This window comes from Leguminivora glycinivorella, chromosome 22 (genome assembly GCF_023078275.1).
Source record: "Leguminivora glycinivorella isolate SPB_JAAS2020 chromosome 22, LegGlyc_1.1, whole genome shotgun sequence".
NCBI lineage: Eukaryota > Metazoa > Arthropoda > Insecta > Lepidoptera > Tortricidae > Leguminivora > Leguminivora glycinivorella.
This window is the reverse complement of record NC_062992.1, coordinates 7,947,124-7,969,311: the sequence shown is the minus strand read 5'-3', so window position 1 is coordinate 7,969,311 and position 22,188 is coordinate 7,947,124. Positions and strand designations below refer to the sequence as shown.

At 35.9% G+C, this 22,188-nt stretch overlaps 2 protein-coding genes across 3 annotated transcripts in view; both read right to left on the bottom strand.

Annotated features, from left to right (window-relative positions):
* Positions 1 to 203: 203 nt before the first annotated feature.
* LOC125237769 (solute carrier family 2, facilitated glucose transporter member 8-like) overlaps positions 204 to 22,188 on the bottom strand; it is a 97,505-nt gene continuing 75,520 nt past the window's right edge. Inside the window, exons 9-10 of the mRNA XM_048144946.1 lie at positions 1,154 to 1,525; positions 204 to 313 (exon numbers count right to left, since the gene is read on the bottom strand). Of these exons, the coding sequence (XP_048000903.1) occupies positions 1,250 to 1,525 (276 nt within the window). The 3' untranslated portion in view covers positions 204 to 313; positions 1,154 to 1,249. The remainder of the gene's footprint in view (positions 314 to 1,153; positions 1,526 to 22,188) is intronic.
* On the bottom strand, positions 4,823 to 15,159 carry LOC125237770. Of its 2 annotated transcripts, XM_048144947.1 has the most exons (11): positions 14,645 to 15,159; positions 14,447 to 14,515; positions 14,202 to 14,264; positions 13,996 to 14,112; positions 13,749 to 13,805; positions 13,628 to 13,672; positions 13,221 to 13,280; positions 11,502 to 11,598; positions 11,012 to 11,140; positions 10,776 to 10,912; positions 4,823 to 5,233 (listed from the first exon to the last, which is right to left on the bottom strand). In XM_048144947.1, exons 1-7 carry the CDS (start codon positions 14,843 to 14,845, stop codon positions 13,254 to 13,256), a joined length of 579 nt encoding a protein of 192 aa, XP_048000904.1. In that variant the 5' UTR covers positions 14,846 to 15,159; the 3' UTR covers positions 4,823 to 5,233; positions 10,776 to 10,912; positions 11,012 to 11,140; positions 11,502 to 11,598; positions 13,221 to 13,253. The 2 variants fall into 2 exon arrangements, 1 of the variants encoding a protein (XP_048000904.1); XR_007178371.1 differs by lacking the exons at positions 13,221 to 13,280; positions 13,628 to 13,672; positions 13,749 to 13,805; ... (2 more) ...; positions 14,447 to 14,515; positions 14,645 to 15,159 and adding an exon at positions 12,009 to 12,144.

Genomic DNA, 22,188 nt, shown 5'->3' with positions numbered 1-22,188 from the left:
GTCTAATATGACAGGTTGGAAAGAGACTTCCGCTTGTAACTTGTAACTTTCAGTTTTGGGAAATGGGTTTTGAGGAATGAGGCGGAAGTCCCTTTCCAACTTGTCATATTAGACATTGACAACTACTTTTAAATTGTAACTTATAGCTTCGAGAAATGAGCCCCTGGGGCCCGTTTCTCGAAAGGTACAAGCCTTGTACTCGTATTACAAGTGCGCGAACTGTCAAATCGTATGGGTTGTCATGGAAACACACTTGTAATACAAGGCTTGTACCTTTCGAGAAATGGACCCCTGGCCTTACACTAATAGCGGTTAGGGGGAAGCGGGGCAGATACGTACACCTTTTTTCAAAATTGATTTTAGAGCCCAAAATGATCTTCAAATACATTTTTTTTATACCTAGTTGACAGCATATTTATTAAGGTATACAAAATTTACGTTTTCTTGTTAAATTTATACCCAGAGTCAGAGATATATTGATTAAAACAAAAAATGGTATTTGTGTAATTCTACCCCACCTGCAGGGCACTTTGATATCTAGTATGGGACACTTTGATACATCAATTTAGGGCACTTTGATACATATCAAACTGCCCCTAACAGCATGCGTTTCAGAATAACACACTTAGCTGACCAATGATAAGCCTTTTAAACATTACAAAAAGTTTATTAATGGTTAATTAAGTGTGGTGCTCTTGATACCTACGTACCTACCAGTAAGGTTATTAGGAAAGGTACACTAAAGGGGCACTTTGATACGTTCAAAACTGCCCCAACCAAAGTACCCCATTCGACAAATTAAAAAAAAATATTTATTAAAAATATACTATGAAGTTTTAGTTCTAAATAATAAGCCAACTTGATAACTGAATAGATATACTTACTGCTTTTGATAATGCTCATCCATTAAACTCTTTAAATTTGCGGCACCACTCGATCAGAAACACGTAAAATTTTTACTTAGGGACCGCGAAAACACGTTTCGACGCGCTGAGCGGCAACGGCTGACTGGCGAGCGGCGCGGCCGCCGGTACGTCACTCACACATACAAAGGCACGTTTGAGTGTTGCTGCAGGTGTATTTAAGCTTGTAGGTAAGGAGTTAGTGTGGGTGTTCAAAACTGCCCCTTGTGCCTAACTACCCCGCTTCCCCCTATTCAATAATTTATAGACAATGAGACATTCAATTTACAATACCATAGGTACTTGAGAGGGTCAGTCAACCACAGAAAACCACACGCCTCAAAAACTCATAACCGACACACCTCCTTCCCAGTCTCAACGTCTTTCCTCTTCTCCTTCTTTCTAGAATCTTCTAGAAGCGCGTAGATCTCCTCCACGCTGCGGTCCTTCGTCTCCGGGACCCATAATACTGTGTATATAGTGCCGAGGAAGCAGACTATTGAGAACATCACGAAGACCCAGTGGATGCCCAGCAGTTTGAGGAGTGGGTCGTAGGCTTTCGTTTGTAGGAAGTCGCTGAGAGCGTCGATGCTGCTTACGATGGAGGTTACCATGCCTCGGTGCTGGAAAAGGAAATAATAAATATAAATAAACTATAGCGTCTTTGAGACGAGAGTAGGTATAACTTTTCCAGAGTTATCTAAGCTTGTTCCTTGTGTAACAGAACAAGCATTCGATTCGTGGTCTTGTTCTTGTTTTTTTTCTTAAATGAGACTTACATTGTCAAGGCAACTGGAGACTTCTTTGCTCGATCCTTGGAAAGCATTTATTAAACTTTATTTCACTGGATACTTTAATTAATTCACTGTGGTACTTGTCCGTATGTGTTATCATGTTATCTCACATAAAATTCACTATTATTTGATGCAAAACAGGTCGGAAAAACATATTTATCAACAAACTACGTTCACATGGATGAAAAACTGACACTGACAGTTGTCAGCTGCGTAGCGTTCCGATATTATATCCTGATTTCAATCACAGGTCATGAAAGTTGATAATGATTAGTAATATACTTTCTGGGTGTGTTTAATGTAGCATTTAGAAACAAAAATGATATTTTATTATGTATTTGATTTACAAAACTAGTTAAAAACCTTTGATAAAGTAATATTTGCATATTTATATTTACCACAATATAAAATGTTTCATTACGTACTAGGAATCAACAAAAGATATCTCCATCTCACTCTAAAACACGTGCAGGCAAGCAGATGTTACTATTGAGAAGCAAAAAACGTACATGCTGAGATGTCTTGAACATTAATGCCTAAGGCGTACGACTTAGTAAACAAAACAGTTACGACTTTTTTTCTTATAAGTGTAATTTAGCGGCTATCCATTGTAATTTGCCGCCAGTCGCCTTTTTGTAGCTCTTTTGTCGTCAGTCGCTCTTTTGTAGCCCTTTTGTAGCCTCTTTGTAGCCCATTTGTAGCTCTTTTGTAGCCCTTTTGTAGCCTCTTTGTAGCTCTTTTGTAGCCGTTTTGTAGCCGATTTGTAGCTCTTTTGTAGCCCTTTTGTAGCCTCTTTGTAGCTCTTTTGTAGCCGTTTTGTAGCCGTTTTGTAGCTCTTTTGTAGCCGTTTTGTAGCCGTTTTGTAGCCGTTTTGTAGCCGTTTTGTAGCCGTTTTGTAGCCGTTTTGTAGCCCTTTTGTAGCCTTTTTGTAGCCCATTTGTAGCTCTTTTGTCGCCAGTCGCTCTTTTGTAGCCCATTTGTAGCTCTTTTGTCGCTCTTTTGTAGCCCTTTTGTAGCCCTTTTGTCGCTCTTTTGTCGCTCATTTTTATCTATAAAAGGGTCAGGGCGAACCGTCGTAGGGCATTCTTCAAATATCAACGAGACTAACAGTGTCCCTGGCTATCGTGTATTATACTGGTGAGTGAAGTTATTCTGCTATTGTTTCTCTGTTTGTACTTACTTGGAAATTATTCTAAGTGATTGTAAACTTTGAAATTGTGTCTCTGTTTGGTTGTGCGAAGACAATATCTTTGTACAGTTGAACTTAGGCTTGTAGTGGAATTGCTTTACTGTCAGTTGGGGGTTATTTTAGTGTTCTATTTATAGTGTAGTGTTACATTTTAATTAAGTGCAGAGTTATTTGTAGTTTAACGTGTATAGTGAAGTTTCTACGCTGTGATTTCCTAAGTGTCATTAAGCAATACAAAGACTGGGTCGATGTATGGCTGAGATTTGGGAAAGCATCTGTGTTTGATTTTATAGGAAGTGATTCTTGTAAAGTTAAGCCCAGATCATAGTAATTAAAGGAAATTTCACTTGTCAGTTTATTTATGTGATTTTACAAAGAGTTGTGTTAGTAAAATTGAATTTAGTTTTCTGTGGGGTTATTTTGCTATTTTACTAAGCCAGGTCATTGCTTGGGCAGACAGTTTGCCCGACTAAGCGCTTCTTACCTAACGGTGCCAAAAAGGAGCGATTAGGAGTCTTTTGTTCCAAGCCTGAGGAGGCTTGGCGTCTTTTTTATACTTACAAAAGGCGAACATTCCTCCCTGGTCTCAAGGTCCAGCTGCTAGATGGAAGTGAGGACTTTCGCGATTGAAGAAAGACATTAGGAGTAATCCTTGCTCACTGAAGTCAGCAGTAATTGAGGCTAGGTCTTGTATTATATATATTTATTTACTCGGTGCTCTGGGTCACGATGGTGCTGGTTGCTGGGGGATTTCGGTTGTGATTGATCCATACTTAAACGACAAAGTTTTGATCGCAGCTGGGTCTCCTCAAGTGACTGGTGTTGGCGTGTCCTAGAATACTGGATATATACACAGATAGGGCGATCTACTCTCTGCTACCTAGTCTACGGACGCAGAGGGGGGGATCAGAAACACAAGCCTATAGGTTGCCTATCTCAGCTTCGCTGGCTGAACTGTACAGTTCTAGTAGGGATACACTTGTACATATTCTGAACTCAAGATCTATGGTAAGTGATGATCTGTGGTTCAGATATGCTAGATTAGGGAAAACTATAGGAGTAGGGTAGAGTCACACACTATCACTATGAAATAGGGTTGTTTTACGATTGGTCTTGAAGTATAATTGATAGGCGTGTATTTCTATGGATTAAATGGACTTTAAATGTGGTGTTTACTATCTTTAAAATATGTGATAAACTGGTAATTCATAAAATCTCTTAATACTTAATTTATCTGAGTGCAATTAATAATTGTGGTAGCAATTTCTGATCTCTCGGTGTAGCTGCGGAACACTAAGTGTTGCTAACTGTTTATTCAAGGTAAATTCTATCAAATTGGCTAGGGAAACAAACTGTCTTTGAAATAAAAGGATTTGTTTGTTATAGGGCCCAGTGGCATGCGAGCGCCGTCCACTGATGACAAGTCAAAAGCTTAGAAAAGTTAGTAGACTTAGTTCTTATAAAAGTTAGCGACTACTCGGTGTTTCGTTGAAACATTAGAAGGATCGAGAAGTTATGGTCTATTAGCAGTATTGGGGAAAGGGGGGTTTAGCTAGGGAAAAAGAAATAAAACAACAGGGGGTTAGTTCGTAGATAGATAGCCCTTCAGGCTTACTTGCCTAGGATCCTGATAAAGTGGTTTGGTCAGGTCAGGGGTCCCATACCGCATCGCAAGCCCTTGCCCAAGCCGGGACCACTAATAAGGCGTAGCGGATGATTACAAAAATATTTTAAATATTCATTTTCTAAGTGCTGCAATAAACTAGTTCAAAAATCAAAATATTTACATTACATCATTATTCTTATTATAACTTCCTATTTCTGTAACGTTTTAATTTATATTATGCTCTAATAACAGGTTATTTATATTTACAAACTAAAAAATAACTAGAGTTCAAAATATAGTCGTTACTCATTAAAGGATCTGAGTTATCGCGGTTCACATTGAAGGGTTCTACATACTCGCACTAGACGATGATGAAGGCCAAATTTACGGGGTATACTTAAAGGGAGGTTATCCATACTGTTGGTTAGTCAAGTAAGTAAGTAAATAAGTAAGGTGAGCGGCGGTTTAGTTACATTTTGGTTCCGTGACCGAGGGATCTAAGATGTGCTCTTTAGAACACATCTTGGATACCAAGGTTTACAAATAAATAATAGAAAGTAGCCGTTACAAGGCTACATTTTGTTGCTGTGAGGCGGAGTGTGTACACTATATTTTGAACTCTTAAATAAAATTAAAACAATAAGAAACATTTATTATTCATAAACATAATAAAAACATATATAATATTTCCATATATCATTTTTCATTACTTAAAATTAATATCTCCTTGTTTTCTTGATACCTGAAAAAAAAATAGCAAAATTAATACCCATCTTACTAATTTATCAATTATAATGCTTCATTTAAAAGGGGGTAGGTGTGGGAAATAATTTAACTATAGCTGACCCGGACTTTGATTACATTTAAGGTACAGAAAAGAAAGTAAAATGAACAGACCAGCCCGAAAGCGTGTGGCAACAGCCAAAGCTCGAGAGAATGAGCCAACTAGAAAAACCAAGAAAAATACTTTGTCTACAATACCGGAGGAACCAACTCAAACAGAAACAACTTCAGCGGTACCCGCTCCAGTGAGACTACGAAGACCAGTTGCACAACCAGCTAAGAAGAAACCGTCTACCCCAACTACCACGGGGAGAGGGTTATTTTACAATATGTTACGAAGGACTGAGCAAAAAATGGTCGCCGGGTTAAGCCAGTTGCGGAACGAGCTGCAGGCGGCGATCTATCCTCAAGAAGAAGCCCTTATACCTGAGGTCATCACAGAAGACACTATCAATCAAAATGAACACGTCACGAGCGAGCCAGAACTAACTCACGAAGAAAGAAGAAATATAATCTATAATCTGAAAAATATCAACGTGGAGCGGCCTAAATTTGGGAAAACATCGTCGCACCCTGTCACCTTCCTCGAAGATCTAGAAGTCTACCTAAAAAAGACTTCAGCAGAAGGCCATGAACTCGAGACTATCATCGAATGCTTAGAAGGAACTGCAAGAGACTGGGCCAGGGTATACAAGGACCGATGGAACACAGTTGAAGATTTCAAGGAAGATTTTCTAAAATCACATTGGGGGGAATTCGAGCAGAACGAATTAAGAAGAAAGATAGTACATGGATTCTATGACAAAAATGAAGGTTCAATGCACAACTATTTCATCAAGATAGTGGGACAAGCGAAGACACTCAACTACGTCGTGCCCGAGACGCAATTAGTAACCGACATCATGCGCCACTTCCCACGTTACATTCAACAAGCGTTTATTACATCGAAAGCTATGACCATCTTGGAAGCGGCAGAATTTCTTCGGTCCATGGACGACGTCAATAAGCAGGAACCTCGATTCAACAGCCCCAGCGCTAGTACCACCACAAAACCTGCAGAAAAGAAGAAGTCTCAACCACCAAATAACTATCAGAACTGGCGACGACCTGAAAATCCAGAACGCAAGACATCGGCGATAGAAGTCGAAGATTCGGAAAACTAGAAAAGGCTGTCAAAAACGTCCCCGGATCAGCTATAGACAGGGTCGCTAGTTTAAGAATAATGACTAAAATGAATTGGAAACCCGGGCAGTTACTAGGTGTGAATGGGAGGGGGTTGCGGTCGCCCATAGAGATTAAACCATCTAATAGGGAACATAATGAAGGGTTAGGATATCACCAAAATAATGAATCAGACATTATAGAATTAGATTGCATCGTTAACGTCTTGAAACTAAAAGGAGAACAACTTGAACTAATAGGCAATGAAAAGGTTATTACTTCTGTTTTCGAAGAGTTAGATAATGAAAAAATAAACGCGATAATTTTAGATCAGAAATAATTATTCACGTTAGGGACTATGATATAGCGGCTTTGCTCGATACGGGTAGTGATGTCACATGCATATCACAGGAATTATGGGATGAAATAAAACACAAACACCCTGATATTCCAATCATGCCGATAAAAACCTTTTTCATAAAATCAGCTTCGGGACATAAAAGTAAAGAAATCAAATACATGGTTTTGCTACCAGTACGTTTAGAAACTCTTGAATTGGACGTTAATTTTGTAGTAATACCTAACTTGAACTTTCCTTTGATATTTGGGTTTGATTGGTTAAAAGAGAAGGAAGCTACCATTCAACTCTGTAAAGATGATTGCGGTGTAAACATTCGTCATGATGGTAAAAATGAGTGGATTAGATTTCATACTCAGGAAGACGAATTAAATTGGGTAAATCAAGCTCAAATAGAAGATCCTAGACCACGTGGTTCTTATACAACTGGAGTAGTCTTACAAAATAATGAACAAAAAGCCTTGCAAAATGTACTGGGGAAATACAATAGACTATTTGAGGATAGGCTCGGTAGAGCAAATTGTTATAAACATCTCATAAAAATGGAAAAACATACACCTATTGTCAAAAGAACCTACCCTGTACCTTATGCTTATAGGGATAAAGTTGAAAATAAATTGATAGAATTGGAAAAACAGGGAATAATAAGCCGTTCACAAACAGAATACTGCAGCCCACTAACATTTACTCTAAAAAAGGATGGTTCTATACGGGTATTACTAGATGCCAGGGAAATAAATAAATATATGATTGCAGAAACAGAGAAACCGACACTGCAACTAGATGTACTAAACTCATTTCATGGGGCTAATTACATCAGCGTAATAGATTTGAACAATGCATACTTCCAGATTCCCATATCGGAGGAAAGTCGGAAATATACCGGATTTACTTTTAATGGAAAATCATATGTGTACAACGTACTACCACAAGGGCTTAAGACTTCTGTCGGTAGCTTTAGCAGGGCGATGGATCGTATATTAGGTCATGACGTGAGAGAATTTTGCGTCAATTACCTAGATGACCTCGCAATTATAACAACCGGCACATTACAACAACACTTAGAGCACCTGGACATAGTCTTGGGAAAGTTGCAGAAAGCAGGGCTTACTTGCAATCTAGAAAAATGCAAATTTCTTTGTAAAGAGGTTAATATGCTAGGATATATAATATCCACAGATGGAATTAGGACTGATCCTGAAAAAATCAAATCAATACAGGATTTTCCAGTCCCAAGAAAAATAAAGCATGTTAGGGCATTTTTAGGTCTTTGCAATTTCTATAGGAGATTTGTACCTAACTACAATAATTACATTCAACCCCTGTGCAACCTTTTAAAGAAAAACGTAGTTTGGAAATGGGATTTCGAAGAGCAGCAGGCATTTGACAAAATAAAAGCTAGCTTTATTGACATAGTACAGCTACAGCATCCAGATTTTAAAAAGCAGTTCTTCCTGGAAACTGATAGTTCAGGTATAGGCTTGGCAGGAGTGCTATATCAACTGGATGAAAAGGGACAAAAAAGAATACTAGGCTTTCATAGTAAATCCTTACGAGGGGCCCAACTCAACTACACCACGACTGAAAAAGAGTTTTATGCAGTAATAGCATGTCTAGAGAAATTCGAGACTTATCTGAGAGGATCAAAGGTCACTATAAGAACAGATCATAAGGCTTTGTTGTTTGTGAAGAATTGGAAGTTGTACAATGCCCGCGTCATAAGATGGATAAACTATCTAGAACAATTCCAGTATGAAATACAACATGTCAAGGGTAAAGAAAATGTGGGGGCCGACGTTCTATCTAGATATCCTCCTCATAGTGACCTATTGCAAGAAGATAAGGTGCGTTTGCCAGAAATACTTTATACAGAAACCGGTGTAAACAAAGCTTTAATAAACAGAATGAAAAAGATACCCGAATTACAGAAAAATGATCCTGAGATTTGCCAAATAATTCAAGAATTAGAAAATAATACCCATTCGAACAGAGCCGGAAGAATAATACAGAGATGCTCGCTAGAAAATGGGATCTTGTATTTCAGCCCAGGCGGGACGGCAGAGAAGGTCATTTACTTGCCACAAGAATTGATAAATGAAACTGTACAACAGGTGCATTTAGAAATGGGACATCAGGGTGCTTATAAGGTCATAAAATACATTAAGGACCGATTTTACTGGAGGGGTTTAACAAGACATATTAAGTATATACTAAAATGTTGCCCTGTCTGTCAAATGGTGAAAACTGATCATGTAAAATACGTAGGACCCTGTCAATCGATAACTACTAGCAACATTGGAGACCTAATTATGGCAGATTTATACGGACCCTTACCATCAGGACAATTCGGTATGAGCTACATCTTAGTAATTCAGGATTCTTTCAGTAAATTCGTTAAACTATACGCCCTAAGAAAAGCAACCGCTGCAACTGTAGTAGGAAAAATGAAACAATTCTTCAAAATTATCAAACCAAAAGCAGTAATGACAGATAACGGCAGTCAATTTGCAAGTGACCAATGGTGTAAATTCATGAAAAGTGAAGGAGTAAAGGTAATTTACACTACAGTTCGCAATCCAAGGCCGAATACAACTGAAAGGGTGAACAAAGAGCTTGGAAGACTGTTTAGGACATATTGTGAGAAAAGGCATCAAAGCTGGGTTAAAATCCTACCAAAATTAGAGGTATTATATAACAACACCTTTCATGACAGCATAGGATACACACCATGTGAAGTAATGTACGGACAGCCTACTCAACTATCTTTTGATAAAGACATAAGAAAAACAATTCAGTTGAACCTTGAAGATATTAGAAACAAAGTAAAATTAAATTTAAAAAAATCCGCGGAATATAGACAGGCTAAGTTTAACCAAAATTTTAGATTGATTCAATACCAAGTAGGAGATTGGGTGAAAATTAGGAAAATCAATAAGTCAAACGCTCAGCAGAAAATCACAAAAAATTTGAACCTATCTATGAGGGCCCATACGTCATCGCCGCAATCCCCTTCCAAAATGTTCACATTCTAGTGGATCCGTATACCAACAAGGTGAGGGGTAAGTTCAACACGATTCACCTCTCCAGGTACTACACGGGAAAGGCTGATCCGGGGGCCGAAAGACTGAATTAAACCAGAACTATGAATAAATAATAAAAAAAAAAAAAAAAAAATTTTTTTTTTGATTACATATAGTGATTAACTGTTGATTGAATTAATGATTGTAATTTTTATTTGTGTAGCTTAAGTTCATGTGTGTTTTATAACTATGTCTTTGGATAAATATTGATTAATGATTATTTGACAGCTTGTAGATTTCTTTTATTTTTTGTATTTTGATTAAGTGTGTTAAAATGGTATGTACAACCTTATAGTGTAAGAATTGATTAATTTTGTATCCATTAAGCCTGATTAAAAATAATTGGGACATTGAAAACAGAAATATTACGAATATTATACAATATTTTCTACTAATGTCAATAATTCCCATATTTCACAACATTTTGGAATGTGTCCTAGCATCGAAAGTTTCACTACTGATGTGTATTTGAAATAAATAATTTGTTTTCTATATTACTTTGTTTCCCTTCACTCCTAGATAGGAATCCCTAAACTTTACGTTGAGACGGGAATATGTTTGTGAGCTTCTGTAATTTATTTGAGAAATAAAAGGATTTGAGAACCTTGAGAATCACAGACATGTTTTCATTGATCAACTTTAAGAGAACCGTTAAGGATATGTGTGTGGCAAAAAGGAAATAACAAATAGAACGAGAGCGGCGTTCCAGAGTCTACTGAAGCAGAGGGGCCGGAGAAAAGAGAGAAATTATACAGGAAAGTATGAGTAAAAGGTGAGTAACTACTCGAAAAGAATGTATGAAGCCTTAGACACTCTCAAAATATCTTCTTCAGGACCAATCGACTACTAAGAGTTGGTTTAGGACCACTACTGAATTACTAAAACAATATAAGGTCAAGTACCTGATTGAAAGCGACAAATTTGTTATCGCACTCCGAGTGGAATACATCTTTCATGAATGCAGCTTCTTGAAGTCAGGAAAAACACCGGCATCATACACTTGATTTTCAGAACATGCAAAATAGTAGTACTTGATGATCTGAAAATAAATAACAGTCCTTGTAAGACATATTTCCTAGTTAAGGAAGAAGTGAGTGCAAAATAAACAATTGTTTTAAATAATAAGGGTAATACTTACTCAGAGCTAGATGAAAAATATAGGCAAGAAGAGTATCTGAAGAAAGACATCAAGTATAGTTGACATCGCTTTCATCATGCTTGTAAAATTATAGAACGTCAACTAAATATAATAGGATTCTTCTCTTTCCTGAAAAGTACAACAGAAAATATTTATTAAAGTACAATCAATCGGTCTAGATACAAGTACAGAAGGATCGCTGTCAACAACTACTCAAGAACTACGTGCGCCATTGAGTTCTGTGGTGAAACAAGGAGGCTGTTATCCTTTAAGGACAAGACAATAAGCACGCAGCCATCGGGAAGTCACACTTGGCGTTATGAAAAATTACTATTTTTCCGGAGTGTTCAGGATATAAATAATTAGGAACATATTGTTACAAGTAGCAGGATACAAAAAGGTAATTTAAGAACAATTAGGACTAGGTGGAAAATTAAAGTTTCATTGTTCCACAAAAGATTAAAGAGATCTAAAAAAGGAAAATATTTACCTGTGATTTGATTATAACATCGTGATCAATTAAACGAAAATAAAGTTGATTATAATGTTCGTTTTCATGTGATTAATTTGATTGGAAATTAGCAAATCTGAAACAAGAACAAACATGAATTGAACGTAAGAGAATTACTGTAAAGTTGTTTAGAAATCGAGCAAAACTGGTACATATTGACACACATAAAAGGAAAATTGGGACATTATGACAGTCTAAAAGAGGAAACGGCATTTAAAGTAATAATCATCAAGCATAGTAACCCAGGGAAAAACAAAGAGAGGTTATAAGTATTATAAAGCATTTTGACACCAATTTGGCTCGAAAAGTTCGTTAATACGTTGTCCATAGAATATAATTAGAGAAAATGTATATATAAATACGATAACATATGGATGAAATGCAATAAAAGATGAGATAAACACACAACATCAAATCTAGGCAATCCGTCATAACCTCAAACTTCACTATGAAAATATTTTGCTTACAAAGACAATTTATGCTTACTTTCACGATTTCCACATGTTGTGATAAAGGAACAATTAGGATAAACTCGCTTGGAACCTTCTAAAAAAAGGAATTTCCGTCGTTTTCACATATTTTCCTATTTTTACAATGGCGCAGGAGTTGAAACAGACATGACATTGTACGTCCTGGGACATGGAGAATAAAGATAAAGGAGCAACCTTTTTATGTATCAAGAGTGTACATATGAAAGAAAAAAGTAGATGGCACTGCATTTGCAAGTATTTAAGGGTTCAACGATCTCTCAAATCTCTCGATAGTATCGTCACTTACGGAGAAAAAGGTTCCGGGTTCAAAATCCTGATTAAAACTTTAATTTTTATTTCTATAGTTATCCTGAAATATTTTGTTACAGCTTTTCGAAGATTCATTCGCAAGACTTACCTAAGATGGGGCAGACAAGTAAAATAAATAAAACAACAACTAGACATAATTAAAACGTACAAAAAGACCGTTGTCAGGATCGAGTCAGGAAACATCTGCAAACGTAGCCAGCGTGCAGCTATGGGAATACATTTTGAGTAGCTCAATCAATATACAGAATAAAACGTCTAATACCAATACGCTGAGCATTGAGAGAGATATGCACTCCTAGTGGGGAGATTTGTGACTACAATTTTTTGCGGCTGTTTTACTTCGACTAATTTTCCTCCCTACATATATTCTCCATAACCTAAGCTTTGTGTCGTTCGAAAATTTACAAACGTCAAAAGAATTCTAATATGGTTTGATGGATTAAAAATAAATAATTAATGAAATTTTACACTATATGGCGTTCAATATCATTAGAAAGGAGTAATTTCACATTAACAATTATGTATCAATAAAAATACGGAACAAAGGAGAAAAACAAGAATCGCATTCCTGAACTATTATCATGTTTTGAGTTTTGAACGAATTGGGTCTGTTTGAAGTAATTAAAAAACCGTCCTGAATTGTCGAAAGAAGATTTCACAGAAATATCCTCAAGTAAAATGTAGAAACAAATAAATATAAAAAAAATATATATATATGTATATTGGAATAAAATAAAGGGAAATAAATTTGAAAAATAAGAAATTCAAAAGGAATTGATGTCCTATGTTGCATGAAAGACTGTCAGACATGACAGTTGTCAGGCTGTCAGATCTAGTAAATTCTGTAATTTTAAGAGATTTTCCGATTTTTTGATATCGTAAAGGATAAAATAATTACCTTCTATTTGATTGGTGAAGAGATGAAATGTAATTACATCTGTTGAAAGGTTGAAAGATCCTGAAAGCAAAAGATTTGATAAGAGATGAAATTAATAACGTATGATTGACAGAGAGGTTATTGCATGGTTATTAGGACAATCATGTAGAGAATGTACTTTTAAGAACTATTATACGATAATGGACCAGTTAAGAGGGAGAAACAATGAACATCAATATCATATCTCTTGTAAACTACAGACAGGAAACAGTGAGACCTTGGCATTCTGGAAATACCATGGTGCAATGAAACTCAGTCTACTAGAAAAATAGGAGTGATTAAGGAAGGAATCCACATGAGTGCTAGTATCATTTGTATTAATGATGTGTGCGTCTAGCGTGTAAAGAAAAATGGACATAAATACTTACTTGTATTGGCCAGTTGGTGTTGCTATCAGTGCCAAGTATGCCCAACTGAAATGAAAAAAAAAGAATAATATTATATAATGTTGAAAGTTAAAGAAGAAGACAGAAGATACGAATACGTTACCTCTATCTCAAGAAAATCATCTATATTTATACTATCTTCACCTTGCGGCTCGGTTGCCTGACAAAAGAAAATTGGTGTTTAGTTTTAATAAATAAATGTGAGGTGCTAGAATAGAAATTTGTAGTATCATTTACCCTAGAATCATATAACTAATCAGTGGTGGATTAACATAACAATGTGACCCGGTGGTGATGCTACAATTATCATACACATATCTGTATGCATATTTTTTTTTGTGTATACTTACTGTAACTAATTGCTCTGAAAGCTCTTGAGATGGATCTATAAATAATTCTTGATTTAGTTCTTGACAAACTTGATCCGGAATAATTGTCATAGGAATGCAGGCCGGCATCGTTTCGGGCTTGTTTGTTTATGGAATAAAATAGATAAATTACTATTAGTTTATTTGTACTCATAATTCATGTACAAAAAGATGGTTATATTACTTACTTCAGTTGTGAGTCCTCGGTTAAACTCATCAATACTCGGAAGGAAAACTTCAATCTCCGTGGTCTAAAAAAAAAAAAATAATAAATATATATGTATATACATATATATTTTGTAATGACTAATATATTTTGTCAAGTGTCAATACAGATAGGGAATACGGTTGCACTGAAAGGCGAGTTATCGATCCGGATAGCAATGAGGGTCAGCAAACAAATAAACAGCATACATTTCGAACAAATACTTACCCGAAGTGTATTACAGGTTGCGTTTTCTTCGGTGGCAGACACAACTTTTGGAAGTTGTTTCATTTGTTTCTAATAAAGAAAAAAATATACATAAAGATTTCAAATAGTTTGTAATAAAGGTAAAATTACACAGTACTGCATTTCAGTTGATCATATACTTAATATTGTTCATAAAAAAAAAACTGATTAAATAATTACCAAGCTGCGGCGTCGTCGCTGTTGAACAGAACGTATAAATTTGCGCACATCTTTGAAACTGTAAGAGATACCATATCTCATAGAGTAGGCTTGGATGAAATCTTCTTTGGCTTTTTGACGTGATCTACGATTCTTAGATTTAGGGTGAGTCACATCCCACAGCATGGGGTAATTATCTTCTAAAAAGTCCAGAGGATTCATTATCGTTTACAACGAAAAAAGAAACAGCAATAACATTGGAGGCTAGATTTACTCAAGATTTGTTTTTTTTTTAAGTTTGAAAAATAACCGAAAGTGCATTTCATTTACCAATTAAATGCTTTTGAATTGAAAATTTGGCGCTAAATTTAAATTACAAAATGGTTGTCAATTTTAGCAAATTAAAAATTCATTTGTTGTAAAAAATTACGTTAGTTATCCATAAAATTGATTTATATAAGTTCTGGAAAGTAACTTGCTCTAAAAATAGACAAAATTTGTTACTATCAAAGTAAAGGGTTCTCACACACAAACATCCAAGCACCGAACCACTGCATCGAGATCATTCGTTTACAGATGTGGTGTGACTGTGTGTTCCTGGCTTAAGGATAACAAAGTGATGCTGCTACTCAACGCTAGATGGAGTAAAATAGTCGATAATCCATGAAATATGACAGATGACGTAAGACAGTTGACGTTTGACATATGACGTATGTCAATGTGATAGTGTCAGATTGACATTGACAGTCGCAAATGTTTTGCAAAGAAGAATCGGTTTTGTTTATCGTTCCTTTGGAAGATAATAATATTTGGAGCAGTTTTATTCGGGAACTTCATAAGTAAAATTAGTGTAGTTATAGAAAAGTTAATGTCCGACGTGCAAACAATAAATTAGATCATAATATGTGATGTCGGTTTACGGAGACGCGGAAACCGAAGTGACCGTGTTTGAGGTTATGAACATTATGTTTATTTTATGTTGTGTATGCAATAAGGGAAGGTAAAAGAGATAATTGATCACAGAAAAGTTTACCAGACAGTGAATTAATGTGAAAGTGTCCCTATAAGTGAAATGTTCAAGTGAGTTAGTCCATAATGGTATATTACATTTTTAAGTGGGAAAAGTGAACATACGTTCAGACTGGTCTTTCTACTTGAACATGGAGTCAACAAGCTCTTGAAGACTTTGGAAATCGCAGATCAATACTAGTGCAATGTGTCAGTTTTCACGAAAAAAAATCTAAAAATGCGGTTTTGGAACTGAATTTGTCAACCGAAAGAAAATATATGTGGTAAGTGCTCAGGAATTTTATTAATGAGCCCCATTTCTGTTACATTAAGCAAACGAGATAGAAAGTTGTGTACCTTGTACAATAACATTGTGTTTTTAAGGAAAATTGAAAATAAATGAAAATTAATAGCCAATTCTGAAATATTATTGCGTATATAATGGAACGCTCCGATTCCTTTACTCTGTGTAAATAACGTAGCTTCCCATTCATTTTCATCATTTTTGCGCTAATTAACTAAACCCTCCAATAGTGAATTTTCGAGTTTTTCGAAACATGTTCAAGATACCACAGGAATATTAATTTTTGGGTAAAGCGTGCACGGTATGTTGGAAAATTGGTAAAGATTGATCGGTGTGTGAAGTGTGACTATAGTGAAAATTTAACAGTGTGATACCAACATTTAGTGAATGTGATGAAATTACATTTGTGTAGCGTTTTGGTTTTCCAAAGAGTTTGAAATACGAGGAAGGCGTTCGGAAGAAAAGGTGACAGTATGATTTTTGAGTCATTTTCCTACTTGTTAACAAGTTACAGAGTCTACTGGTGGTGTAGAGTGCCAGTGTTAGGAGATTAATGAAAATTTAGAATTTTATAATTAAGGAATTAATTTGTAAGAAGATTTGTGGAGGTATCAAAACCACTTCAAAAGGAAGATTCATGTTGTAGTCCTGAAACGCCTATAAATGCGAAGGGTTTTCATAAGCTCACGCCACACTTTCCTATCTTCAGCGATCCTCGTGGCTCCACTGCAGCTCAAACCAACTACTGGTAGCCCATTGTCAACGGACTGCTTCCATGAACGGACAGGATGCCCGGGTCCACCGCTTGGAATGACACATAATTAATAAAATTTGTTTGTAATATGTGAAATAAGTGTACTACATGTTGGTTTTGTTATTACATGGTGTAATGTAAATTTTATGAATACATTGACCACATGGGTCAACAACCTCTAGTAGAAATGCACGGAAAAATCCAAATAATACATAATTTTATTTATTGCAGCACACAGATATGATAAATTATCTTTTAGTATTTTTCATCATTACCATTTTTAATACTTAAAGAGGATCTTCGAAAAAAAAAAAATATTGGAATGCAGTATTTTGAAAAAAAAAAATTATGGGGATATTAAGTAGCAATTTTATTATGAATTAATTTTATACTAATCTCTTTGTTTGGTAATATTTTAAAATATTAATTAAAAAAAAAAAAAAAAAAAAAAAAAAACTTATTACATACCTCTCCAACGGTAAGAATTGCCAGTCCATGCTTGGTCAAATGGTCATATATCCTTTTCAATTTTTTTTAGTATCAGATTAAACAACTTTTTGATTGGTCTTTGACATAATAGTAATTGTAGGTACATAGTAAAGTCCAGATTGTCTGGAGTACACATTATAAAAGGATGAGTATGGTTAGGAATGTGTTATATCATTCACGTTTTAATTGTTTTATAAATTTTTCATGAGGGACTTATAACCTGAAAATGATATTTTTGTACCCCAAAACCTTTCCTCTGTACGATGCCTATATAGGCAAGAATACAGATCCTTGTTCCTATCCTTATTTGCTTAGTTTATTGTACGAACATCAGCCTAGGACGAGTCGCTATTTCTGCAGCTGACCGTATGTTTCATACGACTTATTGCATAACTTATTTTGACGTTGCATTATGACTTGTAATAAAGTATAAAAAAAAAAAAAAAAAAAAAATGATAATAGCATGAAATTATTAATAATGAACGATTTATTACAAGGGGGGCAAATTTTATTTTGTACAAACATTTTATTTATATTATTTATTTAAAGTATTTTTGTCGGAAAAAAAAATTGTCGGGTAATCGGATTACTTTAAATTAATATTTATTAGAAAAAAAAATGAATGACAGGGGAAAATGGGGTAAGATGGGCTAGATATATATATTTTTTTTTAATTTGTACAGTAGTTCATTTCCTTTTTGAAGTATTATTTATTGTGATCATTTTTGAAGGTGCTGACTGTGTGTTGATATCGTGAGAAAGTGAAAATGAGGAGGGATGATTGTGTGTGTAGTTGAAGCTCTATAGACAAATTTGGTGCTTAATGCATGTTCAGAGGTGGTGGGTGCTTTGATTGCATTAATTACGGAATAAATGGATTGATACAGATAGACAGTGCTGGAAAGTGATCACAACTAGGTTGGTCGGGGTTATTCAGGGGAATAAACAGCGGGGGGCCGAGGGAAACACATTAGCCATAAAAAGCTTATCGGTTAGGTTAAAATCCATTTGGATTAGACCCATTTCAAGGGTAGTTTTTCGTGGCTATTCACTCTACAAGGTAATAAGACCCACACTGAATCCACACACCTCATCTTGACTGGGATGTATATGACGTTTGACATATTTATGAGCCACAATCGTCTGGAGAGAACGAAGGCTCTTATGAATTTTGTTTTGCTTGTTAAGTATTCAAAAATGAAAAATGTAGTATCTTTGAATATTGTTTCATTTGACTAAATAAATCTTTGATGATGAAAAAAAATGATATCGTACCATGTCAAGGTACATGCTTATGTCATTTAAGGTTTGTTAAAAAAAAAAAAAAAGTCACACCCAAACAAACCTTAAGTCATTATATTTTATTCAAGTATGAGACATGCGCCAAAACATGTGGCTGGGAGTGATTGGGTAGAGAAACTGGTTCGAGTTTCGACAATGGGATTTGAAGGCTTTGGACTTATAATGAGAGCTCAAAAGGTTTTCTTTATTCTGCATGGGAAGTTCTTGCGAAACTTGTTTACACTAAGAAAGGTGGTTCTGGTCCAACAATGCGGATGGAATGAATATTCGTAGCGAACAGAGACAAGTTAGCGTAGGAACGGGTTAATAGGACCTATCAGATTCACAACCTGGTATCCCTGGCGGGCTGAGGATTACTGGGAAAAAGGTTATCATGGCTCATTGTCGGAATTCTGTTGAGCTGTTTTCAAAGCTAAGTCGCTGGCAGTCGCATAGTATTGGAATTCACACTACGCGTTTAATAAAAAAAAGGGAGTCAACATTCCTGACCAATCTAGAAATAAAAAATATTTTATTTTATGGTATCGATTATTTTGTTAGAGTAGATTGAAAATTCTTACAAAATTAACTTTGTAATTTGTAAGAATTTATCAATCGGGGCCGAAATGTAACAGAACAAGCATTCGATTCGTGGTCTTGTTCTTGTTTTTTTTTCTTAAATGAGACTTACATTGTCAAGGCAACTGGAGACTTCTTTGCTCGATCCTTGGAAAGCATTTATTAAACTTTATTTCACTGGATACTTTAATTAATTCACTGTGGTACTTGTCCGTATGTGTTATCATGTTATCTCACATAAAATTCACTATTATTTGATGCAAAACAGGTCGGAAAAACATATTTATCAACAAACTACGTTCACATGGATGAAAAACTGACACTGACAGTTGTCAGCTGCGTAGCGTTCCGATATTATATCCTGATTTCAATCACAGGTCATGAAAGTTGATAATGATTAGTAATATACTTTCTGGGTGTGTTTAATGTAGCATTTAGAAACAAAAATGATATTTTATTATGTATTTGATTTACAAAACTAGTTAAAAACCTTTGATAAAGTAATATTTGCATATTTATATTTACCACAATATAAAATGTTTCATTACGTACTAGGAATCAACAAAAGATATCTCCATCTCACTCTAAAACACGTGCAGGCAAGCAGATGTTACTATTGAGAAGCAAAAAACGTACATGCTGAGATGTCTTGAACATTAATGCCTAAGGCGTACGACTTAGTAAACAAAACAGTTACGACTTTTTTTCTTATAAGTGTAATTTAGCGGCTATCCATTGTAATTTGCCGCCAGTCGCCTTTTTGTAGCTCTTTTGTCGTCAGTCGCTCTTTTGTAGCCCTTTTGTAGCCTCTTTGTAGCCCATTTGTAGCTCTTTTGTAGCCCTTTTGTAGCCTCTTTGTAGCTCTTTTGTAGCCGTTTTGTAGCCGATTTGTAGCTCTTTTGTAGCCCTTTTGTAGCCTCTTTGTAGCTCTTTTGTAGCCGTTTTGTAGCCGTTTTGTAGCTCTTTTGTAGCCGTTTTGTAGCCGTTTTGTAGCCGTTTTGTAGCCGTTTTGTAGCCGTTTTGTAGCCGTTTTGTAGCCCTTTTGTAGCCTTTTTGTAGCCCATTTGTAGCTCTTTTGTCGCCAGTCGCTCTTTTGTAGCCCATTTGTAGCTCTTTTGTCGCTCTTTTGTAGCCCTTTTGTAGCCCTTTTGTCGCTCTTTTGTCGCTCATTTTTATCTATAAAAGGGTCGGGGCGAACCGTCGTAGGGCATTCTTCAAATATCAACGAGACTAACAGTGTCCCTGGCTATCGTGTATTATACTGGTGAGTGAAGTTATTCTGCTATTGTTTCTCTGTTTGTACTTACTTGGAAATTATTCTAAGTGATTGTAAACTTTGAAATTGTGTCTCTGTTTGGTTGTGCGAAGACAATATCTTTGTACAGTTGAACTTAGGCTTGTAGTGGAATTGCTTTACTGTCAGTTGGGGGTTATTTTAGTGTTCTATTTATAGTGTAGTGTTACATTTTAATTAAGTGCAGAGTTATTTGTAGTTTAACGTGTATAGTGAAGTTTCTACGCTGTGATTTCCTAAGTGTCATTAAGCAATACAAAGACTGGGTCGATGTATGGCTGAGATTTGGGAAAGCATCTGTGTTTGATTTTATAGGAAGTGATTCTTGTAAAGTTAAGCCCAGATCATAGTAATTAAAGGAAATTTCACTTGTCAGTTTATTTATGTGATTTTACAAAGAGTTGTGTTAGTAAAATTGAATTTAGTTTTCTGTGGGGTTATTTTGCTATTTTACTAAGCCAGGTCATTGCTTGGGCAGACAGTTTGCCCGACTAAGCGCTTCTTACCTAACGGTGCCAAAAAGGAGCGATTAGGAGTCTTTTGTTCCAAGCCTGAGGAGGCTTGGCGTCTTTTTTATACTTACAAAAGGCGAACATTCCTCCCTGGTCTCAAGGTCCAGCTGCTAGATGGAAGTGAGGACTTTCGCGATTGAAGAAAGACATTAGGAGTAATCCTTGCTCACTGAAGTCAGCAGTAATTGAGGCTAGGTCTTGTATTATATATATTTATTTACTCGGTGCTCTGGGTCACGATGGTGCTGGTTGCTGGGGGATTTCGGTTGTGATTGATCCATACTTAAACGACAAAGTTTTGATCGCAGCTGGGTCTCCTCAAGTGACTGGTGTTGGCGTGTCCTAGAATACTGGATATATACACAGATAGGGCGATCTACTCTCTGCTACCTAGTCTACGGACGCAGAGGGGGGGATCAGAAACACAAGCCTATAGGTTGCCTATCTCAGCTTCGCTGGCTGAACTGTACAGTTCTAGTAGGGATACACTTGTACATATTCTGAACTCAAGATCTATGGTAAGTGATGATCTGTGGTTCAGATATGCTAGATTAGGGAAAACTATAGGAGTAGGGTAGAGTCACACACTATCACTATGAAATAGGGTTGTTTTACGATTGGTCTTGAAGTATAATTGATAGGCGTGTATTTCTATGGATTAAATGGACTTTAAATGTGGTGTTTACTATCTTTAAAATATGTGATAAACTGGTAATTCATAAAATCTCTTAATACTTAATTTATCTGAGTGCAATTAATAATTGTGGTAGCAATTTCTGATCTCTCGGTGTAGCTGCGGAACACTAAGTGTTGCTAACTGTTTATTCAAGGTAAATTCTATCAAATTGGCTAGGGAAACAAACTGTCTTTGAAATAAAAGGATTTGTTTGTTATAGGGCCCAGTGGCATGCGAGCGCCGTCCACTGATGACAAGTCAAAAGCTTAGAAAAGTTAGTAGACTTAGTTCTTATAAAAGTTAGCGACTACTCGGTGTTTCGTTGAAACATTAGAAGGATCGAGAAGTTATGGTCTATTAGCAGTATTGGGGAAAGGGGGGTTTAGCTAGGGAAAAAGAAATAAAACAACAGGGGTTAGTTCGTAGATAGATAGCCCTTCAGGCTTACTTGCCTAGGATCCTGATAAAGTGGTTTGGTCAGGTCAGGGGTCCCATACCGCATCGCAAGCCCTTGCCCAAGCCGGGACCACTAATAAGGCGTAGCGGATGATTACAAAAATATTTTAAATATTCATTTTCTAAGTGCTGCAATAAACTAGTTCAAAAATCAAAATATTTACATTACATCATTATTCTTATTATAACTTCCTATTTCTGTAACGTTTTAA

Excerpts from the sequence above, each read along its gene's own strand:
- LOC125237770 (XM_048144947.1), bottom strand. The coding sequence starts at position 14,845 with ATGAATCCTCTGGACTTTTTAGAAGATAATTACCCCATGCTGTGGGAT. Across the intron at positions 14,265-14,446 it reads CAACCTGTAATACACTTCGG|ACCACGGAGATTGAAGTTTT; the intron begins GTAAGTATTTGT and ends TTTTTTTTTTAG. Across the intron at positions 13,806-13,995 it reads TTTCAGAGCAATTAGTTACA|GCAACCGAGCCGCAAGGTGA; the intron begins GTAAGTATACAC and ends TTCTTTTGTCAG.